Consider the following 27,851-nt stretch of genomic DNA (forward strand, 5'->3'; position numbering starts at 1 on the left):
CTACTTCTAACTGGTTCTTCAGTGAATTAGTCCCTAAGGGAGCTCAGGTGGGAGTTTTTGGCACACAGCAGGCCCGCCAGGAAAGCCATGCAGTGGGTCAAAACTGGGGCTTGCCCTTAGTGAGGACACAGCCCAGCAGAGCCTGGCCTTCGGGGAAAGGGGGAAGCTGCTGTCCATGCATCTGGCAGGAAGAGGCTTCTCCATGCCCCGTGGACAGAGGCAGGGCAGGCAGATGCAGGCCAGGCTCCCTCTTACAGGTAGCTAGAGGTGACAAAGGAGTGGGGTCCCCGGACGCGGCTCAGGTGGATCATTGCTCGGTCGTAGGCCACCTGCACAGACTTGCGGATGCTTGTCTTGCGGCCTTCTAGCATCTTGAGCTTGTCCACCGTGTCTTCCACACCCAGGGGCAGGACTTTGTCTCTTGGGAGCCACTGCCTAAAATACAAGCATAGTAACAGGTCTGGGCTATGGTGAGTCTCACAAGAGGGTTCTTCTTGGCACACTTGTCTAGGACCAGCGAAGTCAGGTGGGGGGGGGGGGGAAGGGACAGGTTAGAGAGAAGCAGACTTAGCGCAGGCAGGAGGCCTTTGAGGGACCTGTTTTGCAGCCAGGCCATTTCCTGGATGTCTTGGTAGCTCACTGTGCTTAGTGGGTTGTCAGGAACCTAGAGGGCCACGTGCCACTCTCTGGGACCAGCTAAGCTGTCTGGAGAGCTCTGGGCCCTCCTTTGGGGAATAGGGAGCCATAGTTCGGAAGTAATGCTAATGCCAAGAGCTGATAAATTGATCTCTAGTGAGGCGTGCAGCTCATGTGGTTTTTTTTGGTTTTTTTTTTTAAGATCCCCTGGTAAATCTAGAATGTGGCTAAGAGCCAGCCTTTGGAGCTAGAGCTAGGTTTTATCCCATTTTTGGCTACAGGGTCTTGGTTTTCTGAGCCTCAGCTTCCTCATCTGCAGAACTGGGTGGGGATTAATGAAGACTTAAATGAGGATTAAATGTGATCACCTATATAAGGCAATTTGCATAAGGACACTAGTAAACAGTAAGTGGTAACTATTATTCCTATTACTACCTTTATGAGCTAGTCCTACCTTCTCATATTCCATACACACAGGTAACAGAACTTACCTGATGGTTCTAAGAGAAAATTTAAGGTGTTCACAAACCACCCCAAGATTGAGACGTGCACTCCCATAATAACTGGGAGTGTTGGCAGCTGAGAGGCTCACATGGGGATACAAAGGCACATCTGCTATTCCTGAGACATCTAATAAGCACCCAGTTCCAGAGCTCTCCATAGAGGATCAGCTGAGGCCTCTGTACCAAGTGCTACAACTTAACTTCCAAGTTGCATCCCTCACCCCCACACTTCTCATTAAGTCTTCTGATACAACTCTCTATCTCAGAAAGTTTCCCAAGAAATCTGATCTGTGACACCCCTCAGTTTCTATTAATCAGTGTTATTAGCAACACTAAGTTACCACTAACATGGCAAGTGCAGGCCAGATGCTGGCAGGTAATGCCTCACTTCACCAGGGTGAAGGTAGGTGACTGAGCCCGAAGCTTCTGGGTACCTCTCAAGAACATCATCATTTGCACAGCCTCCTGGTTGGCCTCTCAGCCTGCATGCTGCACTCCCCAGCAGCAGTGCCACTCACCAGGTGCGCTTGTTGTCAAAGAAGAGGACAAGGAAGAGCTTCTCTCCAACCTCGGCCTGTCTCTGCTCTCCCAGCTTCAGCACATCCAGTGGGGGGACAGGGATGGGGACGCCATTGTGCAGGAGGCCCTCCCGCGGCATCTTGGGATCGATGATCTGGAGGCAGAAGGGAGATGGCATTCAGCTGGGAGTGGACGGGTGAGTAGGTGGTCTACCCCAGAACCAACAGCTGAACTACCCCACACCAAAGCTATGCAGGGGCCAGGCCCTGTTTACAACCAAGTGATGGATGAGCTGACCTCTTCCATGACCTCAGTATCCCAAAATGGAAAGCTTGACTGTTTCCTAGTTCACTGTCCTAATCCTCTGGCTCTGCCCAACCATGTTTTCCTGATTAGGAAGCTTGTTCCATGAATTGTCAGGCCCTGGAGCTGAAGCAGAAGTAATGAGAAGCCAGCAATGAGGGTGTCCAAACTGAGTGGGGTGCTTGTGATATCCAGGCCTGATTAGTAAATTCCTTCCCAATGTCCCTTTTGGGAGAAGAATGAAGGCCATTTTTTCCCCTATCAACTTCCCCTTAGAATCTCTGCAATTCACTTCAAATGCTCAGGGTCCTTCCTTTACAGCGCAGCTATGAAGAAGGTTCTGCATCAGCAAGAGCGCCCATCTCTTTTGGCTTTACCTATCAAAGCCTCTGACCATTCTGTCTGACTATAATCTTTCCTGGAAACATGGACCAGATATATCTGTGACTCCACATGGTAAGATCAGTGAGAAGTTAGAAGACCGAGCTTGGAGGATCGCTGGAAAGAGAATGATGTGGCTGGAAACAACTGCGGGTGGAGGAATTAATCCTCAAGGCTGCACATGCCACAAGGCAGGGGAGCTCAGCAACCTTGGTGGTACCAACACAACAATAATTCTCTAAACCTATAGAGCACTGACAAAGTTACCAAAGTTCTTAATTATTCACACATCATCCTCTTATTTCATTCTCTTGCTGATGCTGAGAAGTCTGCAACAGGCATTTCCTGATAGAAGAAAATGCCTAGCACAGAAGGAAGCAGTTGGCTGAGCCCAAGGTTGGAACGCCTGGACAAGGCGTAGGCCTCTGCTGCCTGCTGCCTCCTACACAGCCTCTGGCTGATAATAATCTCTATGCACTAAGGCCAGAGAGACTTGGAAACTTACTGAGGAAGCATTTTCTCCAGAGACGGTGCAATCTTAATTCCTATACCCTGTCCCAGGGGGCCTCTTCGCATAATAAACTGCTCTCATTATTTAACTTTGGGTGTGTGCCAGCTTCCCTACATTCCTCTCAAGATAGCAGCCAAAAGCAGGTGTTCTGGTTAAGAATTTAAGGAACAACCATCCCTACCCTGCTCCCAGCTGTGAGTTTGGTCAAAACTCTTCTCTTCCAGCCTCTGTTCCTCTTGTGACTGAAACTGAGTCCTAATGAGAATCACCATAGAAGCTCTCCTGCATTTCAATTACTGAACAAGACAGTGAAGTGACGCTGTTATGTTTCCTCTTGGCTAAACAATGCTAGTTTCCTGTCTCAGAAAGAGAGGTAGATTATGAAAAATGCGCTCACTCTCCTTCCATTGCCTCCCCCACCAAAAGCAGAAACAAGGTGAGTGCTACGGAACCAGAGCTGTACTGGTAAGATCAGCAGTACCAGGAGCTCTACTCCCTTTTAAAGAAGACAGAGGCAAATGTGTCCTAAAATAATACACAATGGTCCATTCACTCAATGAATGTTATGCAGATGTAAAACATGGAAATAAAGTTTGCAATAAAATTTAACATATAATAAATGCTTACATTATTATCACAGCGAAGTATATAAACAATAAATAGAAGGAATGATACACAATGCTTACAATTGACATGTTAGAAAGGTAAGGTTTGTGTTGCTTTTCTCTATTTTTCCAAAACTTCTATAATGCAAATAATTGACTTTTATAGAAAAGTTTTTTTTTTTTTAAAGAAACAAAATGATTAAAAACTGTGTATTCAGTATGAATGCAAGAACATATATAAGTATGCATAGGAAAACAATTAGGACAGCATAAACCAAATAAAACAGCTTGCATTCTGGTAGTAATTAAATTTCTTTAATCACAAAAGAAAATGTATACTTAACATCATCATTAAAGAAAAAAAAAAAGATCAGTTTTAGACTCGCTCTCTTGCTCTGTAAGAGTTTTAAAAACCAAAACCAAGACCTGCACAGCCTCAGTCCCTTCTTCGGTGCCAGCCTAGGCGGGATGTCTCACTACAGCAGCGCATGTAGCCTGATAAAGGCTGCCACAGGCCCAAGCAATCACAGTAAGATTTCCCCACCGGATATGGATGAAGAATTGAGGCCGGCTGGGCAAAAAGAGCTCTAGCAAGTCACAGAACTCTTGGAGTTGTGGTTTCCTCATCAGTCCAAAAAGAATTAAGAGTTCCTGCCCTCCTGACCTGAACAGGCTGCTGTTAGACTTGAAAGAACCAGATATGAAGGAAATGGGAGAAGCCAGCGCTGTGTGTGCATACATAAGGTTAGTGGGGCAGTGCTCAACTGTGGTTACTTATCACCCAGAAGCTTTGAGAAACTATTCATGCCTCGCTCTGGTCGCAGAAAGTCTAACTGGGTGGTTCTAAGATGGGGACTTAGTTTCTACATTGTTCTAGAAATTTCCCCAGATGGCTCGAATTGTCCCAAAGGTTTGGATCAGCATCTTCCAGGACCAGTTGTATATTACCTCCCCAATACAGAAAGAGCTCTAAGAAAAGACCCTCAAAATGATAAAAATAGAATTTTTAGCTACTACTACTACTACTACTACTACTACGGAAAAATGGAAATTTTAGTTACTGCTGGTGGAAGTAGAAGCTGGAACCAAGTTTCTAAAGGGCAACTTAGTGATTTGTGTCAGAATTTTGCAAGTACTTTGCCCCAAGAATGGACTCCTAAGAATTCACTGTAAAGAAATAATCACGGATGTACACAACAGCAAAGCTACCATGATGTTTCATTGCTGGCTGTTTATTATAATGAAAAATTCAAAATAATGTAAGACAACCAACTGGAGAATGGTAAAAATAAGGTACATACAAGCAAGTGGACACAACGCAGTCATTAAGGTAACACTGAAGAATGTTTAATGGCATATGACATGCATGTTCATGGTATGCTTAAATGAAAGGGAGGTTAGAGGGCAGTCTCATGTATATGCACATCTATGCATTAAACAAAAAAGGCAGCTGAGTGGATATACACCAAGAGCTTATCTCCGAATAGACTAGATAGGACTGTGGATGATTTTGAACTCCGTGGCTCAGAACACAGGCTTTGACATCACACTTTTTGAAAAGCCCTGGACTCAAATTCCAGCCCTGTAACTTAACAGCTAGATGGCCATGGGTAACAGTCTTACTTTCTTCCCTACAAAATGAGAATAACCATACCTTCCTCAGTATTTAAAGAACTTAAGGTGACAGATGTTTAATAAAACATCTAAGCATTTTTTGCAGTTTTTAGAATTCTCTGCGAAGAGTACATAGTACTTTCATGCATAAGCAAATAAATAAATGCTATTAAATCCCTAAGAGCTGTAGTCTCTGTCTGCAGACTTTCGCCTATTAGAGGTATCCGAAGCTGGGAGCCTTGCTAGTCTGACCCACCCAGGCTGGGGTAAAACCTCCCTCCCTTTGGTAGTCAAAAGCACCTGGACCCCACCACAGTCTGCCGGCTTGATCCAATCAGATAAGCCCCCGAGGCAAGGCAGGGGCCAAAACCGCCCAGAGGAGGGAGGAGGGTGGCGTCTGGGGCAGACTCACCAAGGCAGGGTAGGAAGGATAGCCTCGGCACTTGGCCCACACCAGCTCCAGGGGCTCCAGGTCTCCGCGGTCTTCAAAGGGCATCAGGAGGCTTCTGCCTGGGGGTGGGGGAGGGGGGAAGACAGTGCCCAAAGGGGACTTGGAATGGTGCCCAGGAGGCCTGCCTGTAGCCTCCATTTAACTGGGGCAGCCCAGGAATGAGTCAGCGACATCCCCTCCACCCTTCATCTTCCCTGCCCTTTCCTTAGAAGTTCTTAGACTAGATCAGAAGTTGGCAAACTTGTTCTATAAAGGGCCAAATAGCAAATACTTTAGGTTTTATAGGCCACATGGTCTCTGTTGCAACTAATGCTGCACATTGGTATCTGGAGAGAGTTGGTTCTAGGAATCTACCAGATACCAAAATTTGCACATGATTAAGTACCTTATACCAGATGGCACAGAATGTGCATATAACTATCTGTACATTCTCCTGTACGATTTGAATCACCTCTATATAATCGATATCTGTATATAATACCTAGAATAACACAAATGCTACATAACTTTTTACATACTGTATTGTTTAGGGAATAATGACAAGAAGAAAGGTTTGCTCATGTTCAGGACAGATAAAACTATCATAGACCTATCAACATAGTTTACATTGTTGATGAGATTGGTTGAATCTACAAATACACAGCCCAATAATACAGAGGGCTGACTGTACTCAAGTCTGCTGTTGCAGCATGAAAGCAGCCATAGATAACCCATAAAGGAATAATCATGCTGTGTCCCAATAAAACTTTATTTTTGGACCCTGAAATTTGAATCTTACATAATTTTCATGTGAGAAATTTCACAGAAAATATAGTTCTTTTGGCTTTATTTTTATCATTTGAAAATTTAAACACCATTCTTGGTTTATGGGCCCTACAAAAATAGTCAACAGGCTACAGTTTGCCGACCTCTGGACTAGAACCCTAAAATGGTGCTCCTTGGAAAACTGAAACTGCATTATCATCAGGGCCCCATGGAGAAGGACCAAAACCCAGCCTGGCAAAGCCACAGACTACTCTCTGGGCCTCCCTGAGCAGGGAAACCTCATGATGGAGGCTTCATGGGAAAAGATGGCTGGGAAGGACATCCCAGTATACCCACTTGCTAAATAAAGTATTTTTTGACAGGACCACACCTAGTCGTCAGGTTACCGGATGCATAGCATTCAGCAGAGCCAAGCAGGTCGCAGGTTCTTCACAAGCCTGCTTCTTGTCAGAACCTTACACTAAATGCCCCACCTGGGGCAGGGATTCCACTTTTCAGCTTACTCTATTGTGTACCCAATGCACTAGCAACACCTGCCTTCCCTTCCCTGTGCCTATAAACTGGGAATGGGGAGGTGATCACACTCAATCAAGGAAAATGGCCCAAATCCCAGAGTAGAAGTCATGTTTCTAAGGAAACATAACTACTCTCATTTATAATTTTAAAGAAAATGTACTAAAATAATAATGAGGTATTGTCTTACGCCTATTAAGTCATTAGTGGTAGTGGTAGTGGGGGACTGGTGCTGAGGAAATTACAGATCAGTCCTAGCCTTTCAGAATATAATTTGGAAGTATGTCTCAAGAGCCATAAAAAATTGTATGAACCATCTGCTCCAGTAAATTCCTTCCCTGGGAATTTATTCTAAGAAAAGTAACTTCAATGTCTAATAATAGAATGATTAAGTAAATTTTAATACATTGATTAGAAGATATATTGTTCTAGTAACAAGATATATGAAGGTTGTATGTCAACACGAAAAGAGTATGATAACATTGAAAAAAAGGAGAATATGAAAGAGCAAGTGTTTTGGATTAGTGTATTGTTAAAATGTGCCTGAAATAAACAAAAGTCAATATACAGAGAAATGAAGACAACTATGTTGAGGTGATGGGACAGTGGGAAGTCAATTTCCTTTAGCATTATTTTAGCAAGTGCATGGTTTTAAAAATAAGGATAAAATGTATTGGCACAAAGTATATGTGCTAGTCTGCTTTCAGTTTTGTGCAAGTTGTACAAACTCACCTAGACATGAAGCCCACATTCTGGGCACCGATAGTCAGATAGTAATGAAACACACATTCGTCAACACACATACGAGAAAGAAACTGGTGCTAAGGGAAAATAAAACAATTGAACAAAGGAAAGGGGAGAAGAGATACCCTGAAGTCTATGAAATTTGTGTGTTAGCTGGAAGTGCCAAAGACAGGGTATCCAGAGTGCACACCCATCAAGGGAGGGCTAGACACAGATGCACTCAGAGAACAGCCCGCTCTGCACCATCTCCACCTAACACCACCCTGTCTCTCCCTTGGTCCAAGGAGACAAGACCCATGTCATTCTACCACTTGGATCAGATATAGTAGAACATTTCTTGAGGAGAAGGCTGAAAGCACTGGATTGCATGAAATGACCGGGTTATGTGTGAGATTCAGTGCTACAGGCTATCACGGGTTATTCCAGTGAGGGCAGGCCGGCAGTTAGTATCTATCGAAATTACAAAACACACTTCCTTCAATACAACAACCCCACTTCCATAATCCCCATGGACACAAAATGATCTCTGTATAAGGTTGCTCAGTGCATCTTGATTATAACAAATAAATGAAAACAATCTAAACACCCATCTGTGGAGGGCTGGCTAAGTAAATGATGATACTCCTATGTAATGAATGGGGCATTAGGCAACTGACCAAGAGCACAGCAGCTCTTCACGATTTATTAATAACTGAAAAAAATGGCATGGTTTAGAGGAGGGTGTATATTAGACTTCCCAACTTGTTCTCTTAAATATACACACAAATTTTAGCTTGTGTATGTATGGATTACACCGAGAAAGACACAAAAAAAACCTGCTAACAATGGTTGCTCCAGGGAGGCAAGTGCTGGCTTTTCATTATTGTACTTTTTTGTTTGTTACCATAGTTATGTATTATCTATTCAAATGTACGATGAATTTTAAAAAAGGATGAATGGCATGGGAGTGATACCCTTTTCCCTGCCCAAGAGTTGGAGGAGCTCAGGAGCTGGCTTTGGAAGGCCTTAGCCACACCCCCACTTTCCTGCCTCCCCAGATCCACCTGTACACCACTCCTCACCTGAGCTACTGTAGTCAGAGTCTCCATTCACACCTTCCAGGAAGGGCACTCGAGACAAGGCTGGCTTCCCACGGCTACGTTTAGGGGGTGTCAGACCACTGCGTACACAATAGGGAAGGAAGAGAGGGGCAAAATGAGCGACTTCAATGACTAAGATGCCAATGCCTGCTCTCCCATAGCTGATAGTAGTAGAGTTGCTGAAGTCCTTCAAGAACAATGGTTTCTCATCTTCCCTTAAAAATTCATACTAACCCATGACCCACTCTGACCACAAAGTTGCTATGAGGCTTTGAGAACAACCATTTCATCTACATGGCAGGACTGAATCTGGAAGCAGCAGCCTTCTCTCTTGCCTGGGGACCTTGGAATTCATCCAGAGGAAAGAAAGGTCATGCCCGGTACTCGTCAATCCTTCCAGAGTCTAAGCAGTATAGCTATGAGGTGGTGTGGCTATCTGACATCTGCCCAGATTTCTACCCTTGGTTCACACTGCTGCTTCTTCAGAAACCAATTTATTTTTGCAGTACAAAAATTTGCCTCTTTCCCAATTTTTCTCTAAAGGATTTGTCTTACTTCCTTAATTAGAAAAGACATTTTTAGGCTCGGAAAAAATTCACTTCTCACTTCCACTTCGTGTGTGAAGTTTTTCTTAGATAGAGATGGATTTTTTTAAGTAACAAATAGAACAATTTTTTATAAGGCTATTGCAAGGAAGTAAAACAAATATATATTAGACAAAAGCTAGATAGTAATAAGCAAAATAAACGAGACTAGTAACACCAGAGTAATGGTGTAATTGGGACCTATCCAGGCATCGGTATTTTTAAATAGCTCTTAATGCAATTCTAATGTATAGTCATAGCTGGGAGCCTCTAAGCAAGAATGGTGCTCTTTTCATCCAAACTTTGAAAGTATTACTGCTATGTAATTTTTTCAGCTTAAAAGACAGGTCAACAATCTGCAGCAAAGCAAAAATGCTTAAAAAACTGTTGGTGGGGTAAGAAGAGGCCATGTTAGGACTGGTTGGAGAGTAGGGAACTGTTTTACTGAATCCTAACTGACTTTATCATGTTGCTATACAGATAATCTTGCACAACCAGAACCCAATGAAAATGAATCATAGCCCTTCCGTATCCAGTAGTCGTATAGTCAAAATTAGGATTTATTTGGGGAAAAAAATAAATAACACCCACCCATAGCTTTATATTTAAGATTCAATTCCCACTCACACCATTAAAATCTGTTACTTGGCCTAAAGACTCTTAGGCTGTTTACAAAAGGTGCTAATAGCTTTACAAGGAAAACCTCTCAGTTTATACCATGGATCAGGAGGGACAGCTTCAAATATAATAGAAAAGGACACAGCTAAGTGGCTAATAGATAATCTCTGAAGCCAAACTACCAGGGTTCATAACCTGGCTCTTCTACTCATTAGTTCATTCTGTGACACTGAGCAAGTCACTTTACTTCTTGAAGTATGTATCCTCCCATGTGTTGCTGTGAGGACTTAATGGATTCAGACGCAGAAAACAGTCAGTACTGCATGTACCAAGTACTCAATAAACAACAGTTACTTATCACTATTATTATATGAAGGGCAGTCAATTTTAATGTTTCACTTTAAATATTACAAACTACTGTTGTATTATCAAATGAAGAACTCTGAGATGAGCTGAACAGAACATCAAACTCTGTCGGTGTGTCCCTATTTCATAGAAAGAAGTGTGAGTGACTTGCTCATGGCCTGCATTTCAGTCCTCTTCTAAGTTACCCAGGCCAATCTACAATTATTTTTATTTCATCTCTAGCCTCTAGAAGATAAGGTCCATAAGAACAGACACCTAAACAGTGCCTGGCTCACAGTAGGTGCTCAATGATTAATATTTGGCTGAGTGAGCCACAGTCCTAAACTGCTCAGAAAATCATCTGAAGAGAGGGCCTCCCCGGTGGCGCAGCAGTTGAGCCCTGGGCTGCGAAGCTGCCTGCAGCCTCTGTAGCGCCCGTTCAATCCCTGGCCGTTGGCGAGGGTCCCACATGGCGCGACAGACCTCTCCTGCCGTGCCCGCTGCTCCCCTCAGCAGTGTACTTCATTCCTTCTGCCTGCTCTGCTCCCCGCTCCGGCTCTGGTGAATTCTCTCACCTTCCTCTGCTTCTGACTGCACCCCAGTGCTTGTATAAATAAATAAATAAATCTCAAAAAAAAATTAAAAAATAAATCATCTGAAGAGATAAACGAAGGGGCAGGTGGGGAGTCAGCACTCTTGATCAGACATTCTTTCAAGGTTCTTTTTAACTCTGGGATTATGATTTCAATATAATAAATAACTTCCTTTATGTACTTAAATCACCACAGTGTAGGAGGAAAAAATGCTACAGGAAAAAAACAAAACAAAACCTGTAGTGAGAGCCCTTGAACCACCCTATTTTAAACTCTGGATTTCTGCTAAGAACCGCCAAGTTGAAGAGGAAATGTATTGTTCCAACATCCAGCAGGGTCCCAGAGAAATCAATGGCATTGGCCTGGAATTCTGCAGGAAGGTAAACACATCGCCTGAATTGGAGGTTAACCAGAAACTGGTCTGTCTTACTTCCTGTGGCTCATAGCTAAGGGCACTCTTCATGGAGGAAAACCCCAACACACCTTCCTCCTTTATTCAGGAGCCAGAAAGGGAGAGTTGGCAATCCCACTCGCAAAAAACCTGGGTTTCCAAGCACTCTATCTTTGAAGAAAGTCAGGAACCCTGATCCAGGACCAGGCTGGAAGCACCTTCTAAGAGTCTAAAGGCTTCTTTTCCATACCTGCTGTTTTTTTTTTCCCCATCTAGTCTCCCTTTATCTCTAGAGGTAGCAGCATGAAGGGAAAAAGCTAGGTAGTTCCGGGGAGGAGTAGGGAAGAAGGTCTCAAAGCATCACTGAAAGCTGGTCTCTGCCACAGTAGGGAACTAAAGGGTAATGGTGACCTCCTGGAGCCCCTGCAGAAACCCCACAGCCAGGGCAGAGTGAGTATCTAACAGAGGGTGCAGCCCAAGTACCTTAGGAGTGCTTCAAACTTAGTCTTTTGGTGGCACCTTACACCTTCCCACCCTACTCTGAACCCTGGAGTCATCCAGCAGTCATGTGGAAGAACCATGAGGACGTCTTAAGAATAATTTTTTTTTTCCTATGTGAAAATGGGCCTCTCATTTCCAAAAGTCCCCATGCTCCCTGGAGTGTCACAGAGCGCAGAGATCAGAGCAGGGATTCAACAGACTCTTGGACTTATAAGGTTCTGATTGCAAGATCTTGCCTTCAAGTAAAAGAATGGGAAAAGAAATACATCCCTCCGCAGCTCAAGGATGGAGAGATGGGGCCTTTTTGTCTGAATAAAAGACTATTTTGTCTTTTACTACTTCTTCATTTCTCATTCCCATTCCACACCTGCAAAAAGGCCATTGCTAAGATACTCCAAAAGGCAAAGGGTGAAACCAAGTCTGTAATAAGCTGGGTTATCTGCTGGGGGTGGGGGTGGGGTCTGGTGGTGGGGAATGTGGCTCACATATTAACTTCACCAGGCAAGAGATTTGGCTGTCCCCACCTCTGGGAACAAATTCAGCTCCACAAACCCTGTGAAGCATCAGTGCCACTCCTCCCTTTCTAGTCAAAGCAGACCTGAGAGTCAAGGGTCACACAGTTTCTTAGGAGCCCCCAGAGTTACAGGCCGGAGGCCTCAGAAAGTAAGGGTCGGGGAAGAAAACAAAAACCAAGATAAGCAGAAGAGCTTCAATCTATAGCTGAACTGAAAATACAGGCAGAGCTGCCAACAATACTTTGGGGACAAGTGTTCTTACCTGCAAGCTTCAAATGCCAGTCCACCACTGAGACCCAAACTACATTCCGAGTCAGACCCGCTTTCAGTATGTTTTCCAAAGCCATTGGTCACACCTGCCAAGGACATACAGAGTGAGTCTGATGTAGAAACCTTCCTCTGGACATATGCTGCAATGAGGCAGTCACCTCACCTCAGTGAGGGGGTTGGGGGAAGGGGATGGCTATTCTTTCCCTTGTGGGAGGTGGGTCTTGGGTAGTAGAGAGAAAACTTGGTAATGGTTTGGGGGGAATATTATTGGCTAGGGCAGTGAACAGATACTGCATTTCCCTCCCATCCTTCCGGTTTTACTTCAGTGAAAACACAGTACAGAGTAGACTTAGCTATGAAAGGAAATACTAAGACTCCCACTAGCTCTCAAGTCCCTGAATCTGCTTCTAATTTCAAGTCTCAATTATCAGGGAGTCTCTTCTTGGGGAGCCCACCCATCTTGCCTCTTCAGATAAACACACACCAATCTATCACACAACTGGCAACAGCTAGCTTCATTCTTTTAGGATGGTGTCAGGGGAGGTTGGGGCAGGATAAGGGCCATCTCAACCACACCCTGAGATATCCAGCAGGGCTAGTCAGAGTTGAGAATGGGGGGTGAGGGAGGATTCAATAGAACTGAAGCCCTCAAGACCTTCCTGGGATGGGAGTCAAAATTCCCAGGATTCTAGACTGGGCTCTGATATACAAGCCCCTTTTCCTCTATAAACCTTGGCTTCTCATTTTGTGAAGTGAAGATAATACCTTCTCACTTGTAAAAGACACTATTAAGTATGAATGAGAGAAGGTCTATTTACAGCAGGGAGCCTTTCAGCGGCAAATGAAGACCGTCAGGTCACCCCAGGAACATGATTCTCAACTGCTGTGAAGGCTTCAACTCTCCTTTCCATCAATCCAATCCTTTACTACAATCCAGAGTCATAGAAGCCTGAGAATTAAGCCAAGAGCTCAAAAGCTTTAAGTCATAGACACCTTAGCCGGAAAACGATGAGGCAAGTCACACGTGTAAGAACACTGATCCAAGACAAGATACCTGACTCTGACCTGGCTGTGCCTCTAACATGACCTCAATTTTAATTGCCAGAGCCAGCTGTGCCTCAGGTGCCTCATCTGTAAAGTATCAACAGCTGTTTTTGTGAGCCTCATTAAGTGTTCCTGGGTGCCAAGCAGCTGGGACACTGGGGGGAGAAACAGATTCCAGCAGTATTTTCAAGCAGTAGGCCCTCTCAGGTTGGATGAGGCTGATTCCAGATCTATTTCCTGATATCAGGATTTTTCAGTTTTAGTGCAGTATTCTCAGTACTGCTTGGCTGTGCCTGATACAGATGCAAGGATGACAAGAACCACTGCCATCTACTGCTATGTGCCAAATGCTTTATATGGGTTGTTTCCAATACTTGGAGCCCGACCAGGTAGGTATCACTAGGCCCATATTAGAAATAGGTAACAGAGTCAGAAAGATTAATTAATTTGCTCAGGATACATAGCTGGTAGAAGATAGGATCTGAACTCAGGTTTGCCTGACTAGGTCTTTTGATTCTATATACCAACCTACTGCCCAAATACAGTGAAGCTTGGACAGATGGGAAGGGAAGGTATTGCTGTAAACAAAGTGTCAGGAAGAAAGACAGAAGAGCATGTGCTGGACACAGCGCCCAAAGTCCCCATATGAAAGGACATGAGAGGAAAATGAGGAGCAAAAGCCAGGAGGCCCCCTCCCTGCCAAGCAAGCTGGCCTTCCTTATCTCACCAAGATTAAACTATTATGTCTGCCAATGAAGGCCCTACACAGCCAAGCCCATCTTCTCCATCCAGCCTTGGCTCCTGACACTCCAGGAAGTGCCCGGTCACACTGTCCCTTACAGGAACTCTGTCCTCCTTGTTCCCATACCTGGCCCTGAGCTCTTCACTCCATCTGCTCCTTTCTAGTCTGCCTTCATTCCCTAAAGCCAGCTTAGGCATAGTCTCCTCCAAAGGGCCTTCCCAACTCCAGCTCACAGTCCCTGAACACCTCCAGTAGTGCTGTCACCTGAGACAGAGCCACATGCTGTGTAGCACTGTGACATCTCTGCACCTTGGGAGACCACCTAGTCTTCCACTGCACTGTGAGCTCTTCCCTAGTTGGAACTGAATCGGATTTATTTTATCACCTAACAGTGACTAGCTGGTGCTGGATAATAGTAAGGATTCCTTAGTGATCAAGCCCCAACTACCTAGCTCAGTTATTTATCACCTCCTGGTTCACACTGCTGCAATTACACGGCATCCCTCACTGTCCCTCAGACATGCTAGCACGCTCCCGCCTCCAAGGCCTGTGCACTTGCAAGTCTTTGTCTATCCTTTAGGAAAAGTTCCTCCTCCAAACACACAAATAGTTCCTATCTCCAACTCCTTCAGATCTTTACTCAAAATATCACCTCCTCAGAGGCCTTTCCTGGCCATCCTTCTTCATTAACACTTCAGTATACCCTCACCCCTTCTCTGCTGGATTTTTTTCCACAGCCTCTAATACAAGAAACATTTTACTCATACTCATTTGCTTTTAGTATATCTCCCCTATAAGGGAGAAGGAGGCTTGTGTCTGTTTTGTTCATTGATTTTGCTCCCCCGGTGCCTAAAATAAATGCCACACACACACACACACACACACACGTGTATATATATACATTTTATATATATATATATACACACATTATATATATATGAGATGAATAAATGAACTAAAATGAAGGCAGGGACCATTTTCTCATATACCGCTTTATATTCCCCTCAGGACCAAAGAGAGCCCTAGATACAACTCGTCATCTCAAAGCACTTGTTCAAAGCCTATTTTCCCCAGGCCACACCACTCAGTGTGCCAGACCCAACTATGAGCTATGGAGCTCTTAATGCTACTATTGGTAACCACAGGGTCCATTGGGGAGGTGGCCAACTGGGGGAGATGCCAGCTGGTACAGCAAAGCAAGAAAGCAGATGAGATGTAGTGAGAGAAGTCACAGGCAGGGTCACCTGTCTCTTCCTCTTGCTCGGGGGACCTCTCCCCTTCACTCTCACTACAGCTCCTGCTCCTCGGCCGCTTCCTGGAATGCTGCTCATCCTCAATGCTGGCGGGTGAGGCAGGAGAGCCCACTGCACCATGGTCCTCGCCGTTCTCCAGGGCCCCATCTGGGCTCCTCTGTAGCTTAACCCCATTCTTGGCCTTCTTGAAGAGGACTGATGTGCGGCGGCCCACACCACTGAGCGGGGCACCAGGAGGGGAATCGGAGGCCATGAGGGACAGTCTGTTGATGCCATTATCACTCAGCAGGCGTTGCAAGGGCTCGCTCCCTAGCTGCATTGGTGATTTTTCCAAAAGGTCATCTTCTTCCACCTTTCTGGGCTTTAGGAATCGGCTTGGAGGTTTGCTGTCATCGATGGGTTTCAGAGTGGGGGGCTCTGGAGGGGATTCTTGCTCAGACAAGGAAGGTGCAGGTCCAGTGGGCTCAAGGGTGGGTGGGGCAGGCAGTTTGGAGTCATCTGTTAAAGAAAAAGAGAACCTGCTTCAACATTTTAGAAAAAGTCTTCCCCTGTCAGTCAGATATTGACCCTAATACCAAGAACTAAAGAGGAGAAGTTCAGATGCACCCTAGGTATTAGGTCTGAGGCAAAGAGAACATAGTGCTTAGTTTTATCAACGCTGATTTTCTCACCCTTAGCTATGTATCAGTATCACTTAGGAAGTTTCTTAAAAATTCGAATGCCAAGGTCCCATCCCAGGCCAAGTAAAATCAAATCTCTAAAGATATTAAAAAAAAAAAAAAATTTACCAGATAAGTCTGATAAAGTAAGGGTTTCAAACCATTACCCTACACTCAAAAAAGTCAAAACCACCTGCTTAATCAATAATTAGGTTAAGTCTCAGTTCTGCAGATTAGGTCTACAACTCTCAATGGATGCAAGTGTTTTCCCATCTATCAGTGTATTTTGTTTCTTATCACCCAAGTAAAGCAAGCAGGACAAACAAAGAGCAAGTTTACAAATGTGGAAATGGGGGGGTGGGGAGGGGCGAAAGGGGAGGAACCAAGTAAATTAAATCATTGGTTCTCAAAAATGTTCACTATGGTCTTGAATTTAAATACTGAGACTTCCAAGCCACCATCCAAAATTTGCCTAACCTGAATCTCTGAGGGGTCAGGCCTGGGAATTTGGTTTGAAACCCTCCAAGTGAAACTGCTACAGACAGTGCACTGCCACCACTCCAGAGTGAGATACTGCCACACACAAAGTCTCCAAATGCCAAATGTGACTTCTTACCCCATCCCCATTCCCTGCTGTCCTAAAAGAAAATGGGCCATTCCCTGCAGTTTGGCCCCCTAACCTACAGAAATACTTCCAAGCTTCTGAACTATGTAAGTGACAGGTCCTTGCAAGCCATAACTCAGACACAAGGGCAGGTATGAGAGAGAATTCTATCCTCAATGAAGGAGGGGAGATGGGAAGCAGCTCATGTTATGAGGCTCCCGGGTGTCGAGAATCACTTTCTCAGAGAAGGCAATCTGCTTTTCTGTTTAGAATGGATCTGCGGACTTGGCCAGCTCAGGAGCCAAGACCATCTTTAGTCTTTCTCTTCTATCCCCCCATACCACAACTCTCTCTACATGATGGAGTAAAGCAAGCTAATGTGTAACTGGTATGTGCAAAACGGTTACATGAGGTAAAAATATTTAAATACTTTCACACTGGTTAAGAAATCGCTAGCTGCTAGGCGCCAGCCCACACCTGGGATGACCAGACAGTCTACATGTGCCTCTGAAAGGGCCCCTGCTATAGTGAACATCTACTCTGATAAATTCTGGTCTCTACAGACTGTCAAATATTTTGAAAATCATCTCTAGATATACATGGAAGTGTTACGTGCTTGAAGACTTTACTTATCTACAGGGGTCAGACAGAAACTCAGGGAAGGATGCTCCCATTATGGGAGCTCAGCTTAACCTGACACCCTTACCCTACTCCCACCCACCCCGCCCCTGCCCGCCAGGGAATCTCACCTCTGTCCCCTTCGTCTTCTGGCTCCTCCTGTGGGGCCTGCTCCAGCACAGCCACGTCCCCCTGGGGCCCTGCTGGCAGGTCCCCGTTGTACACAGTCTTGTTCAGTGATGGAAGCTGTGGTGGTGGTGGCTGTGCCAGCTTCTGTCGCAGGGCATTGATCTCCCGGCGCAGCAGGCGGACACGGCGGGTCCGGGCCCCGCTAGACCGCATGGCACTCACCAGGTCCAGTTTCTCCAGCAGCTCCTTCAGCTGCACCTCTGGGGACAAATGGGCCCGGTTCTCTGGGATGAGGATGTTGTCCACTGCCAGGGAGAAGGGAGGACAGAAGGGGCTGAAGGAACTTTCCAGCCCAGGACAAGGGAAAGGGGCCAAATCCTTCGGATGCAAAATATTTTCCTGGAATGCCTGGGCCAGTGGCTTCCAGCAGCATCACTGTGGGGCCTTGACCCTGGCAACACCACTGCCTGGAGGGCAGCCACAGGGACATGGTCAGAACCTGGGAAACATCTGCAGGAAGCAGTTCACAGTCATGATTACTGGCTCTGTGGAGAAGGCACGAGGCAGCTTGGCAATCCCCTGGCCTCAGTGACTGTTTGGCTGCTGCCATCGAGAAGCAGAAAGCAGAGGCAGTCAGAATACAGGGCTCAGAGGCAATTCTGTTTTTTTCTGGTACTCTATCTGCACTCTTCTGAATGAGCCGGTCATATACTAGCTTAACACTCCCCTGACCCTGTGCTCAAATGTCACAGAACAGGGAATCCAAGAGAGGAAGACCCTTGGTAAGACTCTGGCTTTTAAAACAAACACCGAATGCCTGATTACCAATTCCTACCATTTAAGAAGTACTCAATAAAATAGTTAAACTTCAACTCTTGGAACTATTCCAGCCACAAGCAGGTATGTCCCAGCCTGTGCCCACACCCAGCTTTGCTCCTAAGTCTACTCTATTGCCCCAAGACCCACCCTGATCCCTGGTTCTCTGGGCTCTGTTCCTGTACCTCGGCCTGGTCCCTCTCCTCCCCACCCATCCAAGCTTCTCACCGTCTTCCCAGGAGAAACGGTAAAAGTCCTCCAATTTGGGAGACTCGGGCAGGTGGGTGCCCCTCTCAGTGTCATAGCCGATGTTCTCTGCCTGCCGCCGGGCGTGCCGAAGAATGGCGCCCCCGAGGTCCCGCAGGCGGACAGCTGCTCGGTGGAAAATTGTGTCTTTAGCATTATACTTCATGCAGTTGGTAACTATAAGGTTAAAGTCCTCCTCAAACTCCTCCAGGGTGCGGTACAGGTGGGATTCCAGCTTCCGCCTCATAGTAGAAAAATCCATTGGCTTGGATATGAATTCCAGGTAATCTGGAACCTAAACATATAAAACCTGTACAATTACAATAACCATTTACTAGCCAAACAGGTACACCCTTCACTGGTACTCTTGCCTCCCCAGTGTCTGGTTTGGCCACAGTGGGTTCACTCAAGAATCCCAGGGCCTTAGCCCACCCTGGCCTGCAGACTCCTCAGATGGGCCCGTCTTATCAGACATTCCCTGGTTTGTATATCCTGTGGCTCAACCCCATCCTGGCCCACTCAGCCCTGTTTTCAGTCTGGGAAGGGCTCACTGATCAGGAAGTGGGGGGTGGGGGGACTTGCCTCACTCAGGTTGACAGGTTCAGCAAAGATGTGTGCGGGGTCCTTTTCCTGCAGCAAGTCCAATGTTGTCCTCAGCAGAACATTGAATGGCATCAGTTCCAGCTCCATGGCAGCCTGCTGGACCTTGACCTGTGGAGGACCCAGGAGAGATCAGAACATTCCCCACAAAGAGTTAAAGCTTTTTAGCCCTTACTAAATACCAAGCATTTTATCTAATAGGGATGAGTATGTGAGTTTGATACAGACAAGAGATTTTATAAAGTGGAAACTGAGGCAAAGAGAAACTAAATAACTGACCCAAGATAATACAGCTAATAAAGGGCAGAGCTGGGATTCAATCCCAGAGATTCTGGTTATATAGTATGTGCTCCTGACTACCTTGCCACACTGATTCTCTATATTACCTCAATCATTACAATAACCCAGAAAGAGAAAATGTTATTATCCCCATTTGAGAAATATGGAATCTGATATTTCAAGAGAAATCTTGAAATCACTAGCCCAAGGTCACCTGATTAGAAAAGAAGAGAGACAGGATTCAAAGCCACGTCAAGGGTTAGCCCAAGGAACACAATGATGATACAATGTGCCTTGGCTAGAATTCCTACTAGTGTGCTGAGATATTGACGCATGGGGTGAGATATTGGCACATGGGGTGCCTGGGTCAGCCTGGCATGGCCAAGGGCTCCAGGCTCACCCTCTCAAAAGAAGCAGGCAGGCCTACTGTGATGTAACCAGGAGGTAGGCTCATATATTTACAGTAGTTTGCTACACAAATGTTATTTTCTATGTGTACCCTAATGTGAAAAGGCTAAGAAGACATGGATTAGACTATGGAAAGTTTCTGTCCCTTGGTTACATCAAAACAGATGTGCCTGCTTTCTTTTCCCTTTCATTTCTCTGAATCAAAGGCAGGCAGAAAGGTCCAACTGTGGGACCAGGCCTGGGATGACACACAATTTATACGCATGGAGATCCTGAGATGTCCTCCATGGTCACCCAAGCTAAGTATAGGAAGAGTTGCCAGGCTCAAAAGTGGAAACTCATGCTTGAGGCCTGCTAGCTAAGAAGAGTCTGTGCTGGAGGTGAACAGTCATGTGGAGTTCGGAAAAAGAAAGGAAAATCTTTAACCAGGCCTCTGAAGGATGCGAGTAATAGCTGCCATTCCTCGACTAGAGAGAACAGTTTTGGCTTATCATCCATTCAATTAATAGCATTTGCTCTCTGCCATGTGCAGAGTGCTACAGCAAATATTCTAGGTAATTATCAACAAAAATAAAATAATAATGATAATAATAACTGATACTTCTATAAGCCCTACTATGTGTCAGGCATTGTTCTAAGTTCTTTCTATGTACTAACTCATCTACTCTTCACAACATGAGGTAGGTTCTAATTACCCCCTTTCACAATTGCGGAACCTGTGGTATAGAGCAATTAAGCAACTTATTCAAGGTCACATAAACAGTAAGTGACAGAGTGAGAATTTAAACCCAGGCAATCTAGTATCAGAGCTCGTATTTCTAACCCCTATGCTAAACTAACTCAACATTCCCTATGTTTGGAAGTTTAAAATCTTCTTGAACAGAGATTAGAAAATTTAAATGATTCAAGACCCAAAGTATTTAAAAGCCAAGTGAGAATCCTCAAACGCTCCCAAGACAGGTTTTCAAAATGGCGTGAGTTTTGTGAAATATTCAAGGTCAGACACTCCCCCTGAGATTTCCTCAATCAGAAACTCCAGAGATGGATCCGCTCAGATGACATTAAACTTATGTTGAGGACACTAGAGCCCCAAAGGGTTCTCTACATGACACTCATGTAGAGCAGGCAGACCTTGAGACCACAGCATGGGCAGGAATGCGAGAAAGAAAGCTGACACCCAGGTAGGGGCGCCCAGGTCTCATGATATCACACTGATAGTGGGAGAAAAAGATCTTAAATAAGAGCCCTGGGGCTGGGGCCCATCTTACCTGTTCCCTCTTGAGTTTCTCTCTCTTCCGAATCAGCTCAATCAGCAGCCGTGCCCGCTCCAGGTCATGTCGGAGCTTCTGCCAGTATTTCAGCTCTTCCTTCACTGCACTTGTCTTTTCATCCTGTTCTCGCTGCAGAAGGGAAAGGAAAGGAAAGAGAAGCAGGGAGTCTCCTGCTTCTCTCCCTGTTGTCTCCCTGTTCAAGCCTAACAGGACCTTGGCAGGTAAGGGCCTGTCCCCTTTCTTGACCCAAGTCCCCAGGGGCCCTTCCACCGCTCACCACCCTTTGTCTCCCTCCCAGGCTCCCCCAGCTTTATGATAATGTTTCTTCACTGCAGCATAGTAACCACTGCTGTAGTGAGATCTGGAACTGCTTCTCCTGCCCCTGGGGACACCAGAGAGCAGCTGTGCCCCTCAGGGCTGGAAAGAATTTCAGAAGGAAACTAATAGACACCTCAGGGGTGGAAAGAATTTCACCCTCGAATTTCAACTTGGCCAGAAGACAAAATGGAGTTTTTACAAGCTTGTACTAACTGACTTGAAAAAACTTTGGTAAAACACCGCTACCATCATCAAAAATGTGATCTCTATGTCTAGAGCAGGCTACAGTATAGTTAAGGGAGGGAAAAGGCCTAGGGTTTGATATGCAAAGGCATAGGAGTATAAAGACAACAAAAGCTGATTGTATAAACTGAATATAAAATGCTGAGAGTATAAAATAGAGAGGATCTGAATGGGTCAGAGTTAGACCAAGAAAGGTGTCCTGGGGGAAGCAATCTTACTAGGGTTTCACATGTAGTGGTGGGCATGGATGAACAGGCAGTAAGGCCTCTTTTAGAACCAAAAGGCCCACAAAGCAGAAGTGTAGAAGTTAATGATGTTGATGAGAAAAATGGGCTCACCAAAGCAGAGAAGCCAAGACCCAGGATTCAGTTGCTAAGAGGCCTCAAACATCAGGCAAAAGAGCCTGGAAATGGCCTTCCCAATGGGGAACAAATTCTGGGAAAGAAGTGACAGGATAGAAAATGGTGTATGAATAAGACACTGCCTGTTGTAGAGCAAAGACAAAACAAGAATCCAGAGACCATCTAGAAAGCTATTATTGAAGTTAAGGGGGCATGGATGAGCAGGGTAGCTGCAGAATGGAAATGGGGGGCAGTATACCGATGAAACCCCAAACAGCTTACTATTAACTGTGGTTCATTATAGAGGGAAAAATCAAGGTGGGGCCCATCTGAGGTCAGGAGGGAAAAGGTTCCATGCAAATAATGGGCAAGTAAGTTTACTGAGGGGAAGAAAGAGAACACCTACGTGGCTGTCTACATTTCCTCTGCCCCAGACAAGGACAAGAAGAGAAACCTGGAGCTACTGCCACAGTTACTTGCAACTACAAGTAGACAAGCTCTCCAAGCCAAGCATCAGGCAGTCAAGACCCTGGGAATGTTAAAATTAAGGAATAAGAAGCAGGATGTGTATGGGATACAAACAGGGTGAAAGAATTGGAAATTATGTCAAAGAGAGGCTCTCTCAGACAAGGTGATTTGTGATGTCAAATGCAGCCCAAGTCAGTATGGTGAGAATCTGAGGAAAGATTTGCTGGGCTATGCAAAGGTCACGAATGTTTTAGGGGAGTCTTTGGGGGAGCAGGTGGCTCATTTTGAGGAGGACTAGATATTGATTTGCACTTCAGAGACTTGTGTTACAGAATGCAAAACTGAAATCAGACAGAACACAGAGGCACCAGAGTGATATAACGGCTTGCTTCATCTCTGGAGTAGTGATGTGGGACTATTTAAAGAGGGAAGTAACAGAACAAGTAAAGAGGGAGAGAGAATTGAAAATGTTTGCAAGAAGGTCTCTCAGGAGGTCTCTACCATTTCAGAAAACACTAAGTGTGAAGCAACTCCAGTTGCTAATGGCTAAAGATCACCCCAACTGGGCAGGCCGCATGCTACAACTTAGATGGCAAATATGTACATTTACTATGAAACAATTTTTGGCAGAGGATAGTGTAGTGTGTTGAGGAAAGTACGTTTTTTCCTAATTCATACAACGTGGCTGCCCTGGCTCTTATTCAGCTCACTTCTTCCTCTCTCCCATGTCTAAAGGGTTTTTCCCACATATATGGAGTTGGGCTAGCTCTCCACACTCCCCTCAAATCTGCTCCGAAGCCAAGTCTCTCCCACCAGAGATGGTCTGGTATAAAGATGGTCTGGTAAAAAGATGGTGACTGTCTGTAGGCAAAGACTCCAAGGAGGGCTCAGGGAGGGTACCCCAACCATCACTCTCCACCTCCCTCCACTGGTCTGCCTGGTTCTTAGCCAGCATGCCTTCAAATCACCACTTCACCTACCTGCTCGGCATTTCTTTGGGACTGCAGGTGGGAGTGCAGGCGCCGGATGAGGGGGACACCATTCCGTGCCTGCCGCTTCAACAGCCAGTAGTTGTGAAGCCGTTGCATGAACTGGTTTTTCCTCTGAAAGGAGAGACCACTACAGATCTTGTTCAACCTTGAGTAGAGGCACAGGGGATTGAAAGACAGGGTCAGTGGGCAGCACAGATTATAGCCTGTGCATCCTATCCAGACCCTGGTTCATTTCTGAACCTAATAGAAGAGCAAAGAACAAAGTGGCTAAATGCCTCACCTCAGAGAAAGGCTGGGAAAGGATAGCAAAGTTAAGCAGCTCAGACTCAGATTCAGCATGAGATATTTTATTTGATTTTCCATCTCCTGCCTTGTATTCCTGATCCTCCGAAAGAATCCTCTCCCAGAAACCCCGTATCCTGTGATTTTGGACTCCTGAGAAATAGGCCTGCGCTCCAACACCCTACCCTTATCTTGATAAAGACAGCAAAAAAAAAAAAAAAGGAACAGGAACTTGAGTAAGCTATAGGCAATATGGCCTAACTTCCTGCCCCCCTAAGGATGAAGGTACTGCAAGAGCAGGGAGTAGTCCACAGCCAAACTGGAAGGAAAGCCAGCAGGAATACCACAGGTTACTACTTTGAGTTCAAATGCAACCCCTTGGAATCACTTTGCTTATTTTTCATTAGAAATCTCAACAGCCTACAATGTCTATATTTGACAAAAAAAAAAATCTCTAAAGATGTAGGAGAATGGAAAATCAGCTGATAAGTAGTCTTATTAATCTCAGGGGTTAAGCCAATAACATGGGGGGCAGGGGAAAGAAAGGGATAAGAAGAGAATTAATAAAAGTCTACAATCTCTATCCTAATGCCCACACTGTAAGTAACAAACATTATTCCCAAGTTACAAAAGATGGAAAGGCAGTTTAGGAATAGAGGTTGAATAAACTGTCAAAGTCACAGCTAAGAAGATGGTGGAGCTGGGTGGGATTTGAATCCATGATCTCTCAGCTATACCATGCTGTGTCCTCAAATTGGTTATCCACCAGGTAAGCAAGGCCCCAGTGCTCCTGCGGTGTTTCCTCCATTTTTTCTCTTCACCTCACTCCAATGAGAGCAAGATAAACATAGCTGAACAAGAAAGTGGAACCTAAGAAGAATGGGCATGTTGAGCTCGACATTGCTCACCTAGGCCCTGCTCCTTCCCATAGTCAGACATTCCTGCCCCAAAGCCAAGCTTACAAAATCAAAGCCTAGGCCTTTCCCCAAAGGACAGATCCCCCACCAATGCCCATGCCAAGCATTCCTGCCCAGACGCAGGCAGCCCCCTCCCTCTAGAACTGTGTGACCACGGAGGGCCCAACAGCATTTATGCAGGTAGGGAAAAGAATAATAATAAAATAGCAGCAGCAGCAGTAGCCACCATTTATTGAGCGCTTACTATTTACCAGGCGCTGTGCTAAGTGCTTTACTTACGTTATCTCATTTATTTCCCACAACAGCACTGTCTGGTAGGTTCATCCACAATAAGGTAAAGCTTAAAGAAGTGAAGTGACTTGCCAAAGGTCACACAGGTAGTAAAGACAGAAGCAGGATCCAGTGACAGATCTGTCTGGCTCTCTAAGAGCATGTTAAGCCAGCCCCTGCAAAAGGCATCTACAAGGGCAGATGTAACCACCAAAAAGTCTCCCCTTGGGGAATAAATGGCCTACAGATGGGGAATAAACAGCCTACACAGCATCAATGCACTCACCTCAGGGAAGAAGGTAGCCTAGAACAACTCTGTGACTAGAAGACATATTTCCAGTAGGCTGAATTATAACTCAGGACCATGGCTCACAATAAGAACCTCTCCCTCCTGATCTTCTCTGCTCAGTGTCTTCTTCGCAACCTGAGACATCTAGTTACCTACTCCCCTCACAAAACTCACTGCCCACTAGTTTCCAGTACTCTTTTCCCTCTATCCTTCTCATAAAGGGAAACAGACAGCAGGAACAGGACCTAGAGGCATTACAAGCCCCAGATGTGGTCCAAGGTCTGTCACTTTTGACCTGGTCCTAGCCCTTAGAACAGGACGTGGCATATAGTAAGTGCTCAATAAACATTTTGTTTAATAAGTAAAGGAGTGAAAAACTTTACCTCCCGTGGTCGCGGTTTCTTCATCTGGGGGTGTGGGAGAAGGTGCAAGGACTACATTAGATGAATAATCGCCAAGATTCCTTCTTGCTCTAACACTGTGTGCTTTTTAATGAACATAACCCTTGAGATAAACCTCTGCTGAACAATTTTCCCTGTCTCCTGCTTCTCTGCCAACTTCCATCCCTCCAACAGATCCAGCTACCTCTCGGATGGCTTAAAACAGGTACAATGATTCCTCTTTGTCTCAGTGGGAGTCAGAGTGGCTGACTAATTATACAGCTGACTGAGTGAGCCTCTTTCCCAAGTCTAAAAGCTTCTCAAGAGGAGGAATAGCATGTCTTTCCCATACCACAAAACCTTCACATGAAATTCCCATTATTCCCAGAACAGTGCTTTTTGGACAGGGGTTTGGACAGGGGACACCAACTCTTTGATACTGTGATTCTCAATTGAAGTAGTAAGGAGATGTGTGGGACCATACGAGGTTGTCGCAAAGACCAGTCAGTAAGGGAAAGGATATACAACTGGCTCTTACAAAGACCAGGGATGCTAAACATTTCTAAGCCACTTAAGTATTTGTCTCACCTTGAACCAAATGAAATACATTGCACTGAGGGCACAATCAAAACCATAAACCAGGCCAGGCACGCCCAGAGTCCAAAGGAGAAGTCTAAATTTGAGGGCACAGAAGACAACAGACATTGACTAACCATGATTGGGGAAGGAGGCCTGGCTCTGGGCCAACACCAGCCCAAGAAACTATGCGTCCCTGGGGAGCCCTTCTCGTCAGGCTCACCTGTAAGAAGGTATCTGTGGGACAGTGACCATAGGGACAGTGGAGGGTGTATCTCGGCCCAGTTCCTCTGGTTCCTTCTTGATCTTTTGCTTCAAAGTCATCTTGCTCTTCTTGGGTACTCCCTTAAGGGGCCCACCTTGGCCTTCATCTTCTTCCTCCTCTTGCACCTCTTCCTTCTCTTCCTCCTCCCCACAACCTTCCTTCAGTCCTTCCTCATCTCCAGCCTCACTCAGGCTTCTGGGGGAGTCACCCTTCCTCCTAGCAGTGGCAGCACCTGGTGGCGAGTGGGCCTCGCAATAGGCAGTCTTGCGCACTGTGAAGATAGTGCCATTGAGGCTGGTCTCACGCATGGGCTCAATTTTCATGAAGAGGCCGGCCCGCTGTGCACATGTTACATGGAAAGCGGTGTAGCAGTTCACCTTATGGCACTGGATGGCAGCGCCCAGTCCCTTCTGCTTGCAGATATAGCAGGTTAGTTTCCAGCGGGCAGGTGGGATGTTGTCAATGCCCTCAATGGGCTCCAGGAACACGGTGTTAGCGAAGCAAACTTCAGGGATCCAGATGGCACACACCACATGGGCCCAGTGTCCATCGCTGGTCTGTTTGAATGCACCACCCTTGTTGGGACAAAGGACGCAATCCACAGGCCGGGAGGGAGACTGCAGGCAGCAGCGGCACAGCCACTGGCCCTCGGGGATGTAGGGGACACCGTAGCACTCCTGGTGTACAGCCAGGTTGCAGATGTCACAGAAAAGAATGACATTGCTATTGTGGCATTCATCGTCCAGACACACACAACAGAAGGCATCTTCATCAATGAGTGACTGCTGGGCCCCACTGCTACGGCTCTCCAAGTATGACTCCTTCTCAAGTCTGTCCACCAGCAGCTCAAAGGTGTCTGCCGACACCAAACTGTGCCCATCCACTCGCCGCTTCTCATTAACCATATCCAGCCAGGCTAAGTCCTCCTCATCCATGTCATACTCTACCTCTGCATCCAGGTCTTCAGGTGGCTTCTCAATGTAGCGGTAGTAGGCAGCAGGCAGTGGAGGTGCTTCTGGCTGGCTGCCTGAGTCCACCATGCGGAAGCTGGGCTGTGGGAGGTGGAAGGAAGTGCCGGATGCATGCTTGGAGCAGGAGTCCTTCTTCTTGCCCTTGGAGGAAGACTTTTTGGACTTGCCAGGGAACTGAGGCTGCTCACTGTTTTCCTTGTTACTATTGCATTCGGTGATATCCTGTGCCATGAGCTCATCCTCTGTGATGATCTTCAGTGGGTCATAGATGCTGATACGATGCAGACGTCCATCAATGTCTACCTCCACAATCCGCTGGGCCTGGGCGTATGTCAGGGTCTCCCGGGTAGGTGAGCACTTCAGACTGTACGGGGACGGGGAACGCCGGCTCTCGGCATTCTGCCGCGACTTCTGGCGCGGCTTCCTCAT

General features: G+C 45.9%; 1 protein-coding gene across 1 annotated transcript; it reads right to left on the minus strand.

Moving 5' to 3' along the window:
- Positions 1–251: 251 nt before the first annotated feature.
- On the minus strand, positions 252–27,851 carry BRPF3 (bromodomain and PHD finger containing 3; the record flags this gene model as incomplete). The annotated part of the gene is made up of 12 exons (XM_084257602.1): positions 252–435; positions 1,658–1,812; positions 5,485–5,582; positions 8,607–8,704; positions 12,434–12,527; positions 15,472–15,978; positions 17,493–17,795; positions 18,535–18,847; positions 19,135–19,263; positions 21,108–21,239; positions 23,461–23,617; positions 26,410–27,851. The coding sequence occupies 12 exons, from the start codon at positions 27,849–27,851 to the stop codon at positions 252–254; spliced, it is 3,612 nt and encodes a 1,203-aa protein (XP_084113728.1).

This window comes from Talpa europaea (genome assembly GCF_964194135.1).
Source record: "Talpa europaea genome assembly, chromosome: 2".
NCBI lineage: Eukaryota > Metazoa > Chordata > Mammalia > Eulipotyphla > Talpidae > Talpa > Talpa europaea.